General features: G+C 48.0%; 1 protein-coding gene across 6 annotated transcripts in view; it reads right to left on the bottom strand.

The window, feature by feature from the left end:
* The window catches only part of dgkza (diacylglycerol kinase, zeta a), a 663976-nt gene that overhangs the window by 180355 nt on the left and 463033 nt on the right, over nt 1–20588 (bottom strand). For 3 of the 6 annotated variants that reach the window (XM_072518865.1, XM_072518861.1, XM_072518863.1), the window contains 2 exons: nt 12598–12699; nt 10414–10527 (listed from right to left, as the gene is read on the bottom strand). In XM_072518865.1, the coding sequence (XP_072374966.1) occupies nt 10414–10527; nt 12598–12699 (216 nt within the window). The remainder of the gene's footprint in view (nt 1–10413; nt 10528–12597; nt 12700–20588) is intronic. The other 3 variants (XM_072518866.1, XM_072518864.1, XM_072518862.1) reach the window with 2 other exon arrangements.

The following is a 20588-nucleotide window of genomic DNA, read 5'->3' as shown; positions in this document are numbered from 1 at the left end:
CATTCCAAGCATTGTGTGGCATCTTTGAATCTGTCTATATATATGTTTCTGGAACATACCTCTTCATTCATCTGAGGAAGGAGCAGCACTCCGAAAGCTAGTGACATCGAAACAAGCCTGTTGGACTTTAACCTGGTGTTGTAAGACTTCTTACTGTGCTCACCCCAGTCCAACGCCGGCATCTCCACAACATTATTAGCAAACATGAAAGCGCAAGGAATTGCCTGTAACCTTCTGGTATGCTTTGGAAATTGGTTGCAGGATAGGATACAGGGAGTAGGGATAAAGAATATTGTCTGGGTGTAAGAGGCAACGTTTACCAGAGATTTGTTCTTCGGCTTCAACCATTCACCATATTTATCAATGGTTTGAGTGAAGGAGAGGTGTATATCCGAGTTGGGCAGATGGGGAAACAGGAAGTTGCACAGACACACCGATAAGTGGGTCGACAAAACCATGCCAAATGGTATTCCATGAGGGTAAATGTAATATCATATACATTAAGTCCAAGAATGACAAACTAGAATATTTTGTTAATAGTGAGAAAAGACAAACAATTGCTGAGGGAAATTTACATTAGAGGTTATTTATTTATTCATTAAGAATCTCTCTATTTTATTATGTTTAATTATTAGCTTACGCCTGCAATAGTGTGGACTGCTGAGTCATTCTATACTAGCTTACTCACTACGGCAATCTAATTCTGCAATGACCTGATAAGTACGGTTACTGGCGAGTCATTCTCAAACTGACCTACTGACATCTGCAATGTTCTGATTAATTGCTGAGTCATTCTGTTTCTGACAATCTGACCGTTAACTATTGAGACACCTGTTATCCTTGTAATTGTGGACAAGGAGTTGTGGACGTTAGCTAACGGATAGTCTCAAAGGAATGTGATTGGAAGCTAATTGTTGCTAAGGGGCCTAATTGGTCGTGTATGTAACCACCCCAAGCTGAGGAACTAACCAAGTGTGTACATATATAAAAGAGGCTAACTGCCGTTGTATAATTGAGAAGGTGACCACGAGCACTGCGGAGTGCCTGGCTTTCTCCCAAAAGCTCTTGCCAATAAATTGACTTGACTCAACTCTTTGGTGTGAAAAGGTTATTTACCATTTCACAATGAAGCAGCAAATGGATGTTCACGTACACACACCACTAACTATTAGAGAAAGTTAAACAAAAGGTTAATGAAATTTTGTCCTCTAGCTCAAGGGCAACACAATACTCAGGAATTGGTCTTTCACTTGTACGGAGTCTTGGTCAGACCCCATTGGCACTGTTGAAGATCATGGGCTGGATTCTCTGGTTCCCCAGCCGCCTGTTTCTCGGTGACGCGCTGTTTGCTGGTGGCGGGATTCTCTACTCTCGCCATTTGTCCTCAGCGCCTTGAGGCAGCAGTGCTAACCACTGCACCACCTTGTCGCCTGGCTTTCTAAGACTTTTAAGCCATAGTGAACTGAGGGACTGGGAATTGTATAGAACCCTCTCGGGCTGTGTGACTCACATTGAATGTATATGGTGAATATTACATGTATCACAATTGTATTGAAGCACCTCAGAATGCAACTTGATCTCTGTAGACAACTTAAATATCTTTACATCATTTGTGATGACCAATTTGAAATGTCTATAATGTTTCTTTGACTGTATTGAAGCACCTCAGAAATCAACATGATGTATGTGAGAACATGAATATTATTGCACTTTGTGTGATGGGCATTTTGAAATGCTTGTAATGTTCTTCCAGATATTTTACAAATAAAGCATATTTTTACAAATAAAAACCAAACTGAGGAGATGGAAACTGTGCCGAACCCCTCGGGCTCTATGACTCACATTGAATGTCTACAGTAAGTATTACATGTATCACAGCTGTATTGAAGAACCTCAGAGCGAAATATGATCTATGTATAAAATTTGAATATGATTGCGCACTCTATTACACACAGAAAATAGAAGCATGAGGAGGCCATTCAGCCCCGCTCTGCCATTCATTATGATCATTGTGTTATGACTCCCTGGGGAGTAAGGGAAGATGCACCAACTAATTCCCATCAACTCATAATGAGTATGAACTCCCCTGGTAATTGGGGGCGGAGCTTCCCCCTTAACAAGACTCCACAGTATAAAAACCCCGGCCTGGGTGCAGTTCACGGAGGGTGACGCTTCGGGGCATGGGAATTGAGTTGTGTATTTTAACAAATCTCTTTCTTTGTATCCTACCGTGCATCATATGAGTGTTTCTCGCCTGTCAGATTCTACACTGGCGATGAGGCTGAAGTGGAGCTGCCACCAACACCGCGTGTTCCAGACCCGGACCATTTCGTCTAGGCCGCAAGAAGGGCGAAACGGTGGCACAGTGGTTAGCACTGCATTCTCTCAGCGCCAAGGACCTGGATTCGATTCCAGCCTTGGGTGACACTGTGTGGAGTTTGCAGATTCTTCCTGTGTCTGTGTGGACTTTCTCCAGGTGCTCCGGCTTTTTCCCCAGTCCAAAGATGTGCAGATTAGGTACATTGGCCATGCAAAATTTCCCCTTAGTGTCCAAAAGATTACGTGGGGTTACGGGAATAGGTGAGTCAGTACAGACTCGATGGGTTGAATGGCCCCCTTCTGCACTGTAGGGTTCTATAATTCTATGATTACCTCAACTGACCTAGATACCTCATTTATAAAGCTGGAGGCCTTCGATGTGAGTTACGATGATTGGGTTCAATCTGTAGAGGGGATGGAATATTTTTTCCAGACCAATGCCATAATTGGAGATAAACGGCAGACTGTAACCCTTCTGACAGCGGTTGGCGGGCCAATATATGCACTTATTAAAAGCTTTGCACACCCAGACGTGTCTGACTCCTGGTCTTTTTTGCAGCTTTGGTAGGAAACCACTTAAATCCAAAACCGCCACTCATTGCCGCTTCCATGCGGCCCCCCAAGCCCAAGATGAACCAAACAGCGAGTTTTTGGCGCATTTAAGGACGCTGGCTGAGACTTGCGAGTTTGGGCCTACCCCAAGCGATTCCCTTCACGACCGTTTTGTCTGCGGGATCCGGTAGGCCAGATAAAGTTTTTGACTAAAACCCAGTTGAAATTGCAGCGGGCAGTTGAGATTGCTGTCTCCCGTGAGACCGCAGAGCTGGGAGTCCAGGAACTTCAAAGGAATCTGGGACACTCTGGAAGACGCCGCCAAGAACCATCCTGACCGGAGGACCAAGAGACCTGGCAGTGGGGCACCTGCCCAGAAAATGGCGGTGGCCACCGCAGAGCAATAGTGGAGCGCAGGGACGAATCCGCAGAGCAGGGGTACACAGACAGATGTCCAGGCCCAAGAGCCAGGCGACAATAAGCCCGCCACACTAGAAGATGGTTCCACCCCCCACGTGACAGGGTGTACTGTGTCGATGACGATGAGGACGACCCCTACCAACAACTCCACTGTGTTAACAGCACCCCAATTTAAGTGTCCATTTTGGTAAATAGGTACCCCATGGGCACCCTATGGACATGGAGCTGGACACTGGGGCAGCTGTGTCTGGGATCAGCCCACACATTTCAGGGCACCCGCACCGGCCTCCATACATTGACTCTCAGTGACACCGAGACCAGGCTGGCCACCTACACCAGAGAGCCGTTGGCCGGTGAGTGCACCGCCAAATACCGGTGACTTCTGGGCACCAATCCGCTAACCTACCATTGGTGGTAGTCTGTGGTGGAGACCATGTTTGCTGGGTGGGGACTGGCTGTGCCATTAGAAACACAACTGGCAGAGGGTATGCCGCATGAACCTGCACGGTCCCAAGGAGATCCTGGCGAGATTTCCAGAGGTCTTCACACACGGACTGGGGACAATCAAAGGGGCCATGGCCTTAAGCAGTGTAGACCCACAGGCACAGCCTCATTATTTCCGCACTCACCCTGTCCCCTACGCATTGTGGCCAAAAGTTGATGCAGAATTGGACCGGCTGGAACATTTAGGAATGATCTGCCCCATACAATTCGCCAATTGGGCACTCCTGTCGTGCCAGTACTGAAACCAGATGGTTCCGTGCGTCTCCGGGACTATAGGATGACGGTAAACCGCATTTCCCGTTTGACCGATACCTGGTCCGCCACGTCGAGGACCTCTATTCAAAGCTGAGCAGTGTACGAACGTTCACAAAACTGGACACGAGTCATGCATATCTACAGTTAATACTAGACCTGGACGGAGACTTCCAGTGGCGGCCATGGAGTGAACGGTCGCACATTTGGTGGCTTCGACTCAAAGTGGCTTCCCCCGCCCCCCGCCCGAATGGCGAAGTATTTGGGAGCAAGAGGTGCAGGAATGCCTGGGGAAGATTTTACTCCTCTGGTGTGGCTAGTGGATGGATCCATGGATTAGGAGTGGTGAAGAAGGAAAGAGCTGGTGGAGCAGGAGAGTCTTTGTGGTGCACCACAGGATAAGATGTTGGAGGGCAAGGGAGCTGCACTGCCTGCCCAGTGGTCGAAAGAGCAGTCCTCAATGGAACTTTTCAGCAGCAGAGGAAAGAGGCCTGGGAAGACCTGGCCAAGATGGCGGAACCGATTAAGTCACGGATCGAGTGAGTGGAGCAGAGACCGGAGTCCTAAGGCCTGGTGATCCAGAATGTGGAGGAGGCAGTGGGGGAGCATGAGGGGCAGTTGGCCTCGTTGGTGACTGAGATGGGAGTGGTGCGGGAGACCCAAAAGAGGCTGAGGGAGAAGGTGGAGGATCTGGAGAATCACTCCAGAAAACAAAATTTGAAGATTGTGGGGATGCCTGAAGGCACTGAAGGTGCAGGGTGTACGTGGCAAAGATGCTGGAGAAGCTGATGGGCCTTTGACTGGTCCCCGGAGTTCGACCAAGTACACAGGGTGCTGATGAGGAAGCCACAGGTAGGCCAGCCACTGAAGGTGATGGTGGTTTGTGCTGGATAAGACGTTGCTGGCGGGGTTGGTCGACTCAGAGTATTCAGTGATTGTGGTCTTGGACCACACGCCGCACTAGGTGGATTTTCACGTGGTCCGGGTGCCCGCAGTGGAAACTGGATGTGGGGTTGTTGGCGGATGAGGTGGTGTGTGAGTGGACGAGGGCAGCCATTTGGGGCTCCCTGGAGCTAAATGATCAGGGAATGGCATGGCCGTCACGCTGTGGGAAGTGCTCAAGGTGGTGGTTTGGGGTTGGAGGGGGAGGAGGAAAGAGTTCATTTCAATTTGGGTGCACAGGGAGAAAGCAGAGCGGATGGATATGGCAAGACGGATGGACGAGATTTTGAGGGTGGATAGGAGATATGCGGAGGTGCCGGCGGCAGGGTTGTTGAAGGAGAGGCAGAGAAGTTTGGCCTAGTGTCTATGGGTAAGGCAGTGGGGCAATTATGGAGGGTCAGAGAGGCAGTACATATGAGTATGGGGAGAAGGCAAACAGGATGAGGAAGCAAGAGGCGGCGAGGAAGATTGGCAGAGTGAGGGATGATAAGGGCAAGGTAGTGATGGACCCCGAGTGGGTGAATGACGTGTTTGAGGAATTCTACAGAAGACTGTACACGTCGAGCCCCTGACCCGGGGTGGGGGAGCGGAGGAACGGGATGTGTTGGTTTTTGGACGGGCTGGAGTTTCCCCACAGTAGAGGAGGACCAGGTTCAGGGACTGGGGGCCCCAATTGGGTTGAGGGAGATGATGGAGAGTATGGGGGTGATGCAGACAGGGATGGCCCCAGGGCCAGACGGGTTCCAAACAAAGGTTTGGAGCGGACATGGGGCAACTTCTGGTGAGGGCATATAATGAAGCGAGGGAGAGGGGGGGGAACTCTCACCCCCTACATTGTCGCAGGCTTCCACCTTCCGGATATTAAAGAAGGGAATGGATCCGGAGCAGTGTGGGCTGAACCGCCTGATATCATTACCGAATGCAGATGGCAAGCTATTGGCAAAGGTGTTGGCCTCGCGAACCGAGGACTGTGCCCTGGAGTGATAGGCGAAGACCAAAAGGGTTTTGTGAAGGGGAGGCAGATGGTGGCGAATGTGAGGAAGCTGCTTAATGTGATCATGATGCTTTCGGACGGGCAGGAGGTGGAGGTCGTGGTCGCGATGGGCATGGAGAAGGTGTTTAATCAGGTGGAGTGGGAATACCTGATGGAGGTGTTGAGCAGTTCGGGTTTGGGCAGGGGTTTGTGGACTGGGTCCAGTTGTTGTATAAGGCACCGATCGTTGAGTGTGCGGACAAACTGAGTGAGTTTGGGGTATTTTGGGCTGCATCGGGAACGAGGCAGGGGTGTCTGCTCTCTCTGTTGCTCTTCGCCTTGGCGATAGAGTCGCTGACATTTAAGGTGTCGAGGGACTGGAGAGGAATTGAGCGGGGGAGCTGTCGAGCACATGGTGTCATTGTATGCGGATGTCCTGGTGCTGTATATTTCAGACCCGTTGGGCAGCATCGGAGGCACCATGGGAATTTTAGAGGAACTTGGCCCGGTTTTCCGGGTGCAAATTGAATCTGGGAAAGAGCGAGGTGTTCCCGATTGAGTCTAGAGAGCAGGGGAGGAGGTTAGGGGAATTGCCATTTAAGGTGGTGGGGGCGAGTTTTAGATACTTGGGCATCCAGGTGACATGGGGCTGGGTGCAGCTGCACAATTTGAACCTGGCTCGGTTCATGGAGCAGATGAAAGTGGATTTCAAGAGGTGGAAGTGCTGCCGCTGTCACTAGCAGGGTGGGCGCAGACAGTAAAAATGACGGTGCTGCCAAGGTTTCTGTCTGTGTTCCAGGACCTCCCAGTCTTCGTCCCCAAGTCGGTTTTCAAGAAAGTCAATGCGCTGATCTCTGGGTTTGCACGGGGGGGGCTGCCGAATATGATGAATTACAACTGGGCAGTGAATATCGCTATGGTTAGGAAATGGGTCATGGGGGAGGGGTCAACGTGGGGTCGGATGGAGGCAGCATCGTGCAGGGGAACATGTTTGAGGGCTTTGTTGTCAGCACCAGGTACTCTGTGAGTCCAGTGTTCGTGTCAGCCCTAAGAGTGTGGGGGGCAGTGGAGGCAGTATTTGGGACTGGAGGCTGCCTTGGTGTGGGCACTGATCTGTGATAACCATCGGTTTACACTGGCGGAACTGGATGCCAAATTTGTGGCAGACATGGATTGAGCGATTTGGTGATCTGTCCATAGGGGGCAAATTTGCAAAGGTGTAGGACTTGGAGCAAGAGTACAAGTTGCCCTGGGGAACGGTTTTAGGTACCTGCAGGTCCGGGACTTTGTAAGGAGAGAGGTGCCATCCTTTCCTGGGCTGCCGCCCCTGGGGTTGCAGGACAAGGTGCTGTCGAGGGATGAGATAGGGCAGGGGAGGTGTCAGATGTTTATAAGGAGGGAGTCCTGGTGGGGACTTAAAGCGCAAGTGGGAGGAGGAGCTGGGAGATGAGGTGGGGGCCGAGACGTGAGCAGAGGCCTTTCGGAGGGTGAATGTGTCCTTGTCGTGTGCGAGGTTAAGCCTCATCCAGTTTAAAGTGATACATAGGGCATATATGACGGTAGCAAGGATGAGTAGGCTCTTTGAGGGAGTTGAGGATAGGCGTGGGCTGTGTGCGGGGAGGCCCGCGAATCACGTCCACATGTTCTGGGCGTGTCCGAGACTGAGGAGGTTCTGGCAGGGTTTTGTGGACTTAATGTCCGAGGTGCTGGGGGTGGAGGTGGTCCCAAGTCCAGAGGTGGCGATATTCGAGGTGCAGGAAGACCCGGGAGTGAGAGAGACCAATGTTGTGGCCTTTGCCTCCCTGATAGTCCGGAGACGGATTTTGCTTGGCTGGCAGGACTCAGAGCTGTCGAAAGCGGGGGTGTGGGTGAGCAATCTGGTGGAATACCTGAGGCTGGAGATGGTCAGGTTTGCCTCGAGGGGGGTCGGTGAACGGATTCACCCGGAGGTGGAAGCTATTGATTGACTTCTTTAAGGAGGTTTGGGAGGTCAGGAGGGGGGCTGGGGGGAAATAAGGGGTTAAATTGGGGAAGGTGGGGTAGGAGGAGGGGGTAGTATTGGGGAGTAGGGTGGAGAGGGTGAATGAGTGTGGATTGTTTATCATGCTGTTTGGTTGTTCTTCTGCTCTTGTTTGTTTATATTAAAATGCCTTGAATAAAATATCTTTTAAAAATACTGAACCCGGACTTCCGCCGGTTCGTCACTGTGAACACCCACATGGGTTGATACAAAAATACGTGGTAGCTGTTTGGGGTCTCGTCTGCATACGCCATTTTCCACCATGTGATGGAGAACATCCTGTGGGGGTTACCGAGGGAGGCCGTCTACTTGGACGATGTCCTCATCACCGGGGCATTCGCCCAGGAACATCTGGCGAACCTGGCTGAGGTCCTCTGTGTTTTGCGTAGGCAGGCATCCATCTCCAGTGGGAAAAATGTGTCTTTCATGCCCCCGAGGTTACTTACTGGGGTACCGTGTGGGCCAGAATGGGTTGCACCCTGTAGAGGACAAGATGCGGGTGATACAACAGGCGCTGCTCCCCGGAGTTATTTTCAGTAGAGTTGCTTTTATGGTGTGCAATGAATGATTGACTGCATCACAGACAGAGCAGGTTGAATGGACTCGGGCTTCAGAACCAGAAGTGAGAAAATATTCTGCAAGTTTACCCGATTTAAAGAAATGGATTAATTGATTTTGATAGCAGTTGGGGTGAGGAGACCCTGGTTGTTTTTTTTCTCTTCATTATGAGGTGAAATTGTAGACAAGCGTGTGCCCTCCTAGTGGTGCCAGAGGTTGCAATATTTCCCTCTTCATTTCCTCCAGCCTTCTCCCTGTGCCAGCCGTCTGTCCTGGGATGGAGAGGTAGCTTTACTCCAGCACTCCCCAGCCTCAAGCCAATCCCGTTTCCACTGGAGCACCTCACCATTACCTCTTTCATTTCTCCCACTTCTCACAATTCTTCCCAAGTATCTCATTCCATACATTTTCCAATGTGCCTGTGGGAATGTACGTACTGATGGGGATGCAAAGAAAGGGCAGGGGGCGAGTCCAACTCACAGTCCATCTGTGCAACAACAACTTGCATTTACACAGTTCCTGTGAGGTAGTAAAACATCTCGAGGAGCTTCTCAGGAGTGTCACACAAGGAGACCTCAGGTCAGCTGACCTAACAGCTTGGTCAAAGAAGAAGGTTTCAAGAAAGATCTTAAAGGAGGAATGAAAGTTGGAATTACAGAGATGTTTAGGAAGCAACTGAAGGCACAGTCACCAATGGTGGAATGATAAACCAGGGGCATACAAGAGGCCAGAACGGAAAAGCGCAGAGACCTCAGAAGGTTGTGAGCCTGGGAGAGGATTACAAACATTTAGGTGAGAAGTCATGGAGGGACTTGAAAATAAGGATGACAAGTTTAAAACTGAGGCCCTGTTGAATCAGGAGTCAGGTTAGTTGGGCGAGGGCTGTCAGGTTAGTTGGGCGAGGGCTGTCAGGTTAGTTGGGCGAGGGCTGTCAGGTTAGTTGGGCGAGGGCTGTCAGGTTAGTTGGGCGAGGGCTGTCAGGTTAGTTGGGCGAGGGCTGTCAGGTTAGTTGGGCGAGGGCTGTCAGGTTAGTTGGGCGAGGGCTGTCAGGTTAGTTGGGCGAGGGCTGTCAGGTTAGTTGGGCGAGGGCTGTCAGGTTAGTTGGGCGAGAGCAGGGGTGCAAACACATAAATGTCATTGGGATTCAGAACCTGTACAACGTACGGTGCCCATCACACTCAGGGAAATACTTGGAGTGATATCTAAGATTGGCGAGACTGCAAACCCGTTCAAATGCACAGAACCGGAATTATTTTTCACTCTAATCTATATGAAAAAAGGCGATTATTTCAAGGAGTGAGTGAACAAGTGCGGTTCACAACAAGCGGTGTGAGGCCGGTCTAACAAGACATTGGACGGAGGTGCCAGTTTCCGAGAAAGTGCACTGCAGTTCTTTTTTGTTTTACTTAGAGCATTGGTATTGGCCACAGTCAGCTTTAGAGGATCTGCAGAGGGGATCATGTTAGTTCTCCCCGCTTCCAACCCCACCTCCCCCTCCCTCGCCGCCCCCAAGCAATCGGGTTCAATTACAGAGGAATGCATCAAAACCCTTGAATCTGACATTTCTCCACCATTAATGTTCTACACAGGTCACTTCTATTTGAATTCGAACAATGCCCACAAACCAGTTGGAACAGTGGATTTGCTTGTTTTCAAGAAATGGGGGGTGAAGTACAGACGACTAAGAGCCACTTAAAGCAGGATGGCTGCGGAGATGGATGGGAATCATGCGGTTCCTAAAGAACAGGGAGTCTGGCCACCTTCCGTCCCATTTTGAAACAGTGCATTGTGGAGTGTTTCTATCGAGCTCAGCTCCGCACACTGGCATTTTGTTTAGGTTTTGTGTTTGTTGCCTTTTGAAGCTTTTCCTCACCTGCTGAGTACAGGCTTTGAGACTCTGAGCGACTCACTGTGGGCGAGCGCCTCAGCAACTGAACTGTCGCTAGAAATACGCTTCCTCTGGGAGGCTTTCTGCAAATCCAAAATCCTGCAATAGGAAGGAAAAAATAAATACATTAGCTAGGAACTCAAGATAGAGTATGTCAGCAAGAGAGAGAGGGAGAGAATGAGAGAAAGAGACAGATATGGAGAGAGAAAGGACATTAGAGAGAGAGAGAATGGGAGAAAGAAATTTGAGAGAGATGGAAAAGGAGCACGACTGAGAGACTAGGAGAGAGTAAGCTTAAACGAGAGAAACAGACGGAGAGAAACAGCGAGAGCGAGACTTAAAAAGTGACAATTAAGAACTCGATTCAGTGTCTTGTGACTGGGTTCTGACCACAAGCTGCTTTAAGAGTTTTTTTTACTTCCAGATTGCGAATAGGTTTGAGAAAAGTATTTCCAAATCTCCTCACTGACGTTGCCTCGACCCTCTCATTTGCTAAATGCCAGTTTTCCAAAATAGGCAAAATCTCTCGCAGACAGTAATCGCCAGGAGTGACTGTCCAGCTTCTTGTAAGGAGGTTTTCCTCTGTCTTTCTATTACAGTGCCAAGGAATGCAGCATTAGGTTACGTCGTGTTCTCTGTCAATCTCCCTGCACAACAGTCTGATAACTGACTTGAGGAAACTCTGTGCTCTCCTTCACAGTGGGCCAGGAAGCCCACTCCTGAATGCCAAATTGTGATTCCCTAATGGAATTAATCCACAGGTGGACACTAGGTGAGAACAAGATGGGACATTGCTGTGATGCCCACCAGTCAAATGGGATGTTGACATAATTTTCAAGCTTGCACAGCAGCACTGGAAACTTGGGCAAAGAAGCAGAAAGCTGCCTGCACCTGTGGGGCTGCATTGGGGGGGGGGGGGAATTAGCCTCCTGAAATGTGCTGCAGGCATCTCTCTCAACCACCAGAATGTTCTGTTTAACAAGAACAAGGCGTCCAACCTTTAGAGATCCTGTAGAGATGAGCTGCAAGTCCAAAGTGTTTTGGCATTGTCAAGACCCTACACAAATATCCACCGATCAGAGCATCCCTGAAGTTCAGTCTATGGGATGTAAGCAAATGCAGGGAGCACTGAGGAGGGATAAAAATAACCCATTGTGGCTCTGTTGGTAGCACTCCTGCCTCAGAATCAGGAGATTGTGTTCAAGGCCCTGTCCAGGCACTTCAGCACCTAACTCAGGCTGTCACTGCAATGCAGTGCTAAGGGAGTACAACACTGCCACAAAGTGCTGTCTTTCAGATGAGAGGTTAAACCAAAAGGCCTCATCTGCCCTCTCAGACGAACATAAAAAATCCCATGGTACTAACCAAGACATAACTGGGAAATTCGCCCTAGGGTTCTTAACAATGCTTGTCATTTAATAAACATCACTGAAAGCAGATCATCCCTTTGCTGTTCCTGGGACCATGCTGTGTGCAATTGGTTCCTACAGTGACTACACTTCAAAGGTATTTGATTGTAAAGAACTCAGATTATGAAAGGCACTGTAAAAATTAATTAATATGAAGGCAACAATAGGAAGCACTGACACCCAAATCTGAAATGGAAGCAGGATGCATGTGCCCAGAGTTGACTTTCCATAGTTTGGAAGCCAGCTATCCTACTTTTGCTACACTGTGTGAGGAAGGTAATCTATTTATCCAGCAAGTCACCAAGGCCTCTTTGACAGCAGCGCCTAAGCCACTACTTCCCCCACACCATTGGATAAATATAGCAGGTTCATGTGAACACCAACACTTCACAACTCACACACTATCCCAACCCAGCACATATTTCGCTGTTCCTTCATTTTTGGGTTAAAAACCTAGACTTCCCTACCAAGCAGCACTGTGGAAGTTCCTTCACGACACAGACAGCAGCAATTCAAAAAGACTGCAGAAAAAACCTTTGCAAGATCGACAAGGGATCAGTAATAAATGCTGGCCTTGTCAGAAACACCCACACCCTGAGAATGAAGCTTTAAATTTCCTAAAGCTCCTGGTGCCCACGAAGACTGGAGCTCACAAAATATCATCGATAGTGCCATTAACTCTTACATACATCTGTACCTGGCATAAAGAATGCCTGAACTGAGTGGAAAGTCAGAAGCACAGGCAAAAGAATGACAGTACCTCTTCTTCACAGGAAAAGGGAAGCCAGAGTGTGAGGAGAAGAGAGACTTCTTGTGACGTCTGGTAAGGGCTTCGCTGTCAGAGTGAGGGCTGGTAGGACTGCTGAGGTGGGAGAGGGAGCAAGGAAAGGATGCCAGAAAGAGGGAAGAACACAGGAGAAAAACAATAATATTTTAATTGGAAGCTGAAAGGTGTGACAGATAATCAGGTAAAAGACAGGAAACAAGGATAAGGCTCAATGTCATTCGCAAACTTGGCAAAGGCACAGTTCAACATTCTCTGAATTCCGCCCCCTCCTCCAGCCTTATTCAAACTCACAGATTCCGGATTTATTTATGCAACGGACATTTGATCTAAGCGCAAGCAGAGAGTTTGTGGCTGATTGAACCAAATGAAAGATGTACAAACTGATCGGCAGGAAAAGACCAGCTTGTCCATTCAGCCCATCCACACTCCTGACTGTGGAAGCATCATAATGTAATATTTCCGAGACCCTTCTCCCACAGCAATGTAACATCTCGGGGAAAACAAATCAGTTAACTGACCGTTCCAATTTGGAAATCAGAAATATAATTTTGGATGAGGAGACCGAGTAAATCAGTGCTTGGAAATTATGTGGCTGGGCCCACATCTCACAGGAATTTGTGCAATAAAGTGAAAGAGTATCACACATTGGTCTTTTGCCATGCTGCATGAACACCACCCAATGTGACATGGATTCCCTCCCCTCCTATTTATCTTGAAAACTCCTCAAGAATTTTGATGTCCGAGCACTGTGGTTAACACTGTTGCTTCATAGCGCCATGGACCCGGGTTCGATTCCCAGCTTGGGTCACTGTCTGTGCGGAGTCTGCATAACATGACATGACAGCTGCTTTATTTTCCCTTATTCTCTCTCCCCTCCTCCTCTACCCCCTCCTCCCCTGAAGATGTCAAGCGTCCCCTGAAGATGTCAAATGGTAGGTATCAAATCAGAGCCTGCAGTGCTTCTTGTGGCAAATTCCAGACAATGTTATGGGAAGAGAAGCTGAAGGACTAGCTGATTGCCCTGCAGCCAGGGGGGGAAATTAAAATAGTGGCCTCCAGTGCACTGCACAGTGACCAGAAGCTCTGCAGAAGCCTGACAACAGAACACTAATTAGTAAAGTTTTACACCCTACAATACCTTGATCATACCTTGATCAGAGTTGGTGTCTTCAGGGGAGGAGGGGGTGGAGAATAAGGGAAAATAAAATGCCCATCATGTCTGGTGGTGCAGGTGGAAACTGCAGCCACCTGGGTTGGCCAATTCCCGACGTAAAATGGAGAACAGCAAAGGTTGAAGGGAAATTCAGCCAACACAGGCAGAAACTAGCAGGTGCAAGTTTACTGTGTATTAAACTCTGCAAAAGCCCAGACAGCATCGATACCAGCAACCATCTGCACAATAATGTAGCGGCCATCTACATACTAATGAGCGATCCCCGGGAACAATCAAAACATTTAAGGTAAACAAAGCCAAGCCAGACTCCTCGGCGCCAGCAGGAACCAACACAAAAGAGGTTAACGGACACCTAAAGACCGCCCATCGATCAGGGAACCGCTCCAGTATTGGAGAAATCGAACCAAGCGATTGGAACGAAGTCCAATCACTTGAAACCAGGTGCGGGGTCCGCCCCGAAAGGCTGGAAGCCCCTGGGGACTATAAAGTAAAGCCCCCAAGTTCAAACGTCCTTCTTGACAGGGTCACTCAGCAACGCGAACCAACCCTCGACAGTGACCTGTCCAGCTGCCTCCAAAGAACGTAAGTTTCAAGTCAACGCTCGCTACGAGATAGGCGCTCCTAGCTACCAGTCCATACCAGCTTTTGAATCCCACAGACTCAGAACCCGAACAAAAGGCCATTTGTTCCCCTGACCTGGTGGGCCAGTCCGAAGCTAAGTGTAGGCCTGTTAGTGATAGAAATAGCTTAGAAAGTAGAGTTTATGCATGAGTAGCAATTTACTGTGTATAATAAATGTGCTTTGATTTGAATCTTACTAATTGGTGTATTGAGTTATTGATCATTACTTGAACTTGAACCTCGTGGCGGTATCATAAAGATACCTGCCGACTCTAGAGCAAAGGTTATAAAACAGATCCAATTGAACCAACCAAAAGTTAGCAACAAAACCCTAAATTCAAAAACAATCCAAGATAAGACAGGCCTGGGTGAAATCAGTTAAGATTGGCGGGCAGCTCCAAAAAGCATGGTAACCCTGGGCCAATGACAATGGTTCTAATGTTATAAAACATAGCTTAAAAGTCAGGGTCAGCTTCAGCCACAGAATGTTAACCTTGAGTAAAAAGAACTGAAAATCCTGAGGGGTTTTGTCAGGTAAATGGGGGGAGGGGCGCTGGGGGGGGGGGGGGCGGGGAGATCTTGTCCCTATTGATTTTCCAGTTAGTAGACATCAATTTAATGCCAGAAAAGCAATAGGAGAGGAAAGGAAAAGTGGAAGTGGAGGGTTGTTCAGGCATGAAACACTGATAGCTTTCAAAAGATAAGGGGCAAAATATTTGACAAACTAGCATAAGAAAGGCTGCGCCCCAAAAGCACAGGAATGGGATTAGTTAGAGGTTTTTTTTTCTCAGAGATAGCAGAGGTAAAATGGGCCAAATATGGAAAGGTTGGATGATGGAGTTTAATCATTTGAAATAAATTCATTTTCTCTTCCTTTTAAAGGATGGAAACGGAGGACTCTTTGCAGCTAATCCTTGCAGCATTTTCTCTGCTGAATCGGCGTTCTTGAACAATGGCAGAGACCAGTCTAGAAGCTTATAGGTAGCGTGAAGTAGCCACGCACTGTAGTACCTAATGCAACTTTGTCACAACCCTGCACAGATAAACACAAAACTTTCCTTTCGTGGTCGAGATGTGACAGAGCTCTGCTATACCTTCCCCAGGCCTGTCACTCTCTATCATGAGCTTATCAAGCACACACACTCATTAAACTTTCCTGATGGAAAGCACTGACTTCTCTAATATTTTTCGTTAAAAAGGAAATAATTGTCTAAAATTCATGCTGCCTCACTTGTCACCAGCTCACGTTACATGCCATCTCCTAACCAAGAACCTGCTTTATACTGGCAATCATCGAACAGTTTCTTTTTTAAAAAATTCCAAATAAGGGGCAATTTAGCGTGGCCAATCCACCTACCCTGCACATCTTTTTAGGTTGTGGGGGTGAGACCCACGCAGACATGGGAAGAATGTGTAAACTCCACACGGTCAATGACCCAGGGCTGGAATCGAACCCGGGTCCGAGGCCCCCATCCAACAGTTTCAAGAGGGGGCACTACAGGTGTCTGTTTCTGAATGGCTTCCTCTCTTTTAAGTTACAGAGGTGAGGGGGAAAAAAAAAGCTCCTTCAACACTGAAAATGGAAGCTGGACCGCTGCTTGTGACAAGGCTGACAGGCTGGAGAGAGACAGGCCACAACATCTCTGATATTGAGCTCATGATTGCTGTGCGTTCTGTTTGAAATAGCTGTCACTTTCCTCTGCCATTTTACCAGCAAAACTGCACGGCATTTTTCAAACAACCAATCCAAAGGACAACTTTCACCGAGAGCAAATAAAAAGGATGCCGGCCAATGCCTGTGCGTTCATTCCTGGTTAACAGCTGCTTTCAAATAGATGTCCCAGTCACATGTTTATTCAGTGAGACACTGCAACAGTCAACTGCAACTTCTCCCTGCCACTCTGCATCATCCCTCGAATGGTGGAGTATTGTAACTTTTTGTGGAAGGAGTTCAAGGGACTTAGGAAGAATTCCAAGCAATTAGATATTGGACATGAACAGCATAGTACTTTTATTAACATAGTTCTGAGTTCCTCGAGCAATCCATGCAGCGTATGGAAGTGCATTTTGCCCACTTGAGGCTACCATACTTAGACACCAGCAAAAGGAGATTAGAGGGAAAAGAAAGGAATCCATATTTTTCCAGCACAGCAGTTCTAATCCTAAATGCTTCTTACTGAATCTTACTGTTTCTTCCTGTGAGCTTCACAAAGGCGATGAAGAGGGTGAAAAATAGAAAACATTGCTTTCGGTTCAGAAACTTTTGGAAAGTGTTTTGTCTACTTTCTAGAGTCAGCATTTTAACAGACATTGAGGCATGCACACACCCCGATTTCACAAAAACAAATTTCCAATCAAACAACAACTCATGCATTATTGCAGAGAAAATTCTATGATCCCAGGTCCACGATCACACACTATCACGGTGTTGATGATCAAGATGGTATCGTCCAGGAGACCTCCGGTGGCGGCAATGAAGGAGTAAGTCGCACATTTGGTGGCTCCCGCTCGGGTCGACTTTTCGACCTTTTCCCCCGATTTTCTACCGGACTTGAATTGAGAAATTGATGACAGAGGCAATTGTGTACCGAATTCCCACATCGGTGCATGGAAAGGAGGACTAGAAGTGCTCATAAAGACAGAAACAGAAAGACAGAGAAGGCTTGGGCTGAAGCTGCAGGGGGAGAAAGCATGGTGGAGGACCGGACTTCTGGCTCGGCGACCCAGCGGTCAATGGAGCATCTGATGCATGTTATTCAGGAAGGCTTCGCTAAACAGAAACGGGACTGCTTGGACCCAATAAAAGAGTCAATTGAGCAGATGGAGCTCAGATTGGATGCCCAAGATCGGGCAATCCAGAAACTAGAGAAGGCGCTGGCTGACCAGGAGGAACATCAAACCGTGGTGGAGTTGGAGGTGGGGATGCTGAGAGACCAGCAGAAAAAGCTCCTGGAGAAGGTGGTGGACCTAGAGAATAGGTTCCGTCGGCAGAACTTGAGAATCGTTGGGCTCCCGGAGGGGTCCGAAGGAGCGGACACTGGGGCATACATAGCGGCCATGTTCGAGAAGCCGCTGGAGGATGGGGCATTCTCCCGACCCTTGGAGGTGGACAGAGCTCACAGAGCACTCGAGGAAGCCTCGAAGGGGAGCCCCCCCCCAGAGGGCAATGGTGGTGAGATTCCATAGGTACTTGTATAAGGAGCACATTCTACAGTGGGCCAAGCAGACACGGCGCTGTAAATGGGACAACAGTATCCTGCGGATCTACCAAGACCTGAGTGCGGAGGTGGCAGGAGAAGAGTGGGCCTTAACCAGATCAGGTCCATAAGACCATAAGACACAGGAGCGGAAGTAAGGCCATTCGGCCCATTGAGTCCACTCCACCATTCAATCATGGCTGAGTTCAATGCCATTTACCCGCTCTCTCTCCATAGCTCTTAATTCCTCGAGAAATCAAGAATTTATCAACTTCTGTCTTAAAGACACTCACGTCTCGGCCTCCACTGCCCTCTGTGGCAATGAATTCCACAAACCCCCACTCTCTGGCTGAAGAAATTTCGGCTCATCTCTGTTCTAAAGTGACTCCCGTTTATTCTAAGGCTGTGCCCCCCGGGTCCTAGTCTCCCCTGCTAATGGAAACAACATCCCTACGTCCACCCTATCTAAGCCATTCATTATCTTGTAAGTTTCTATTAGATCTCCCCTCAACCTCCTAAACTCTAATGAATATAATCCCAAGATCCTCAGACGTTCATCGTAGGTTAGGCCTACCATTCCTGGGATCATCCGTGTGAATCTCCGCTGGACCCGCTCCAGTGCCAGTATGTCCTTCCTGAGGTGTGGAGCCCAAAATTGCTCACAGTATTCTAAATGGGGCCTAATAGTGCTTTATAAAGCTTCAGAAGTACATCCCTGCTTTTATATTCCAAGCCTCTTGAGATAAATGACAACATTGCAATTGCTTTCTTAATTACGGACTGAACTTGCAAGTTTGCCTTTAGAGAATCCTGGACTATGACTCCCAAGTCCCTTTGCACTTCAGCATTATGAATTTTGTCACCGTTTAGAAAATAGTCCATGCCTCTATTCTTTTTTCCAAAGTGCAAGACCTCGCACTTGCCCACGTTGAATTTCATCAGCCATTTCTTGGACCACTCTCCTAAACTGTCTAAATCTTTCTGCAGCATCCCTACCTCTTCAATACTACCTGCCCCTCCACCTATCTTTGTATCATCGGCAAACTTAGCCAGAATGCCCCCAGTCCCGTCATCTAGATCGTTAATATATAAAGAGAACAGCTGTGGCCCCAACACTGAACCCTGCGGGACACCACTCGTCACCGGTTGCCATTCCGAAAAAGAACCTTTTATCCCAAGTCTCTGCCTTCTGCCTGACAGCCAATCGTCAACCCATGTTAGTAACTTGTCTCGAATACCATGGGCCCTTATTTTACTCAGCAGTCTCTCGTGAGGCACCTTATCAAAGGCCTTTTGGAAGTCAAAATAGATAGCATCCATTGGCACTCCTTGGTCTAACCTATTTGTTATCTCTTCAAAAAACTCTAACGGATTTGTCAGGCACCACCTCCCCTTACTAAATCCATGCTGACTTGTCCTAATCCGACCCTGCACTTCCAAGAATTTAGAAATCTCATCCTTAAAGATGGATTCTAGAATCTTGCCAACAACCGAGGTTAGGCTAATTGGCCTATAATTTTCCATCTTTTTCCTTGTTCCCTTCTTGAACAGGGGGGTTACAACAGCGATTTTCCAATCCTCTGGGACTTTCCCTGACTCCAGTGACTTTTGAAAGATCATAACTAACGCCTCCACTATTTCTTCAGCTATCTCCTTTAGAATTCTAGGATGTAGCCCATCTGGGCCCGGAGATTTATCAATTTTTGGACCTCGTAGTTTCTCTAGCACTTTCTCTTTTGTGATGGCTACCATATTCAACTCTGCCCCCTGACTCTCCTGAATTGTTGGGATATTACTCATGTCTTCTACTGTGAAGACTGACGCAAAGTACTTATTTAGTTCCTCAGCTATTTCCTTGTCTCCCATCACTAGATTACCAGCGCCATTTTGGAGCGGCCCAATGTCTACTTTTGCCTCCCGTTTGTTTTTAATGTATTTAAAGAAACTTTTACTATCATTCCTAATGTTACTGGCTAGCCTACCTTCATATTTGATCCTCTCTTTCCTTATTGCTCTCTTTGTTATCCTCTGTTTGTTTTTGTAGCCTTCCCAATCTTCTGACTTCCCACTACTCTTTGCCACATTATAGGCTTTCTCTTTTGCTTTGATGCATTCCCTGACTTCCTTTGTCAACCATGGCTGCCTAATCCCCCCTCTGATAACCTTTCTTTTCTTTGGGATGAACCTCTGTACTGTGTCCTCAATTACTCCCAGAAACTCCTGCCATTGCTGTTCTACTGTCTTTCCCACTAGGCTCTGCTCCCAGTCGATTTTCGTCAGTTCCTCCCTCATGCCCCTGTAGTTACCTTTATTTAACTGTAACACCTTTACATCTGATTCTACCTTCTTTCTTTCAAATTGCAGACTGAATTCTACCATATTCTGATCACTGCCTCCTAAGTGTTCCTTTACTTTCAGATCTTTTATCAAGTCTGGCTTATTACATAACACTAGTCCAGAATAGCCTGTTCCCTCGTGGGCTCTATCACAAGCTGTTCCAAAAAGCCCTCCTGCAAACATTCAATGAATTCCCTTTCTTTGGGTCCACTGGCAACATTATTTATCCAGTCCACCTGCATATTGAAGTCCCCCATGATCACTGTGACCTTGCCTTTCTGACATGCCCTTTCTATTTCGTGGTGCATTTTGTGCCCCTGATCCTGACCACTGTTAGGAGGCCTGTACATAACTCCTATTATGGTTATTTTGCCTTTGTGGTTCCTCAACTCTACCCACACAGGCGCCACATCATCTGACCCTATGTCATTTAGTGCTATTGATTTAATTTCATTCCTAATTAACAAGGCAACCCCGTCCCCTCTGCCCACCTCTCTGTCTTTTCGATAGGTTGTGAATCCCTGGATGTTTAAATGCCAGTCCTGAACCCCCTGCAACCACGTCTCTGTGATGCCTACCACATCATACCTGCCAGTCACAATCTGGGCCACAGGCTCATCTACCTTGTTTCGTAC

Source organism: Scyliorhinus torazame, chromosome 10 (assembly GCF_047496885.1).
Source record: "Scyliorhinus torazame isolate Kashiwa2021f chromosome 10, sScyTor2.1, whole genome shotgun sequence".
NCBI classification, from domain to species: Eukaryota; Metazoa; Chordata; class Chondrichthyes; order Carcharhiniformes; family Scyliorhinidae; genus Scyliorhinus; species Scyliorhinus torazame.
This window is presented reverse-complemented; position numbering and strand designations above follow the sequence as displayed.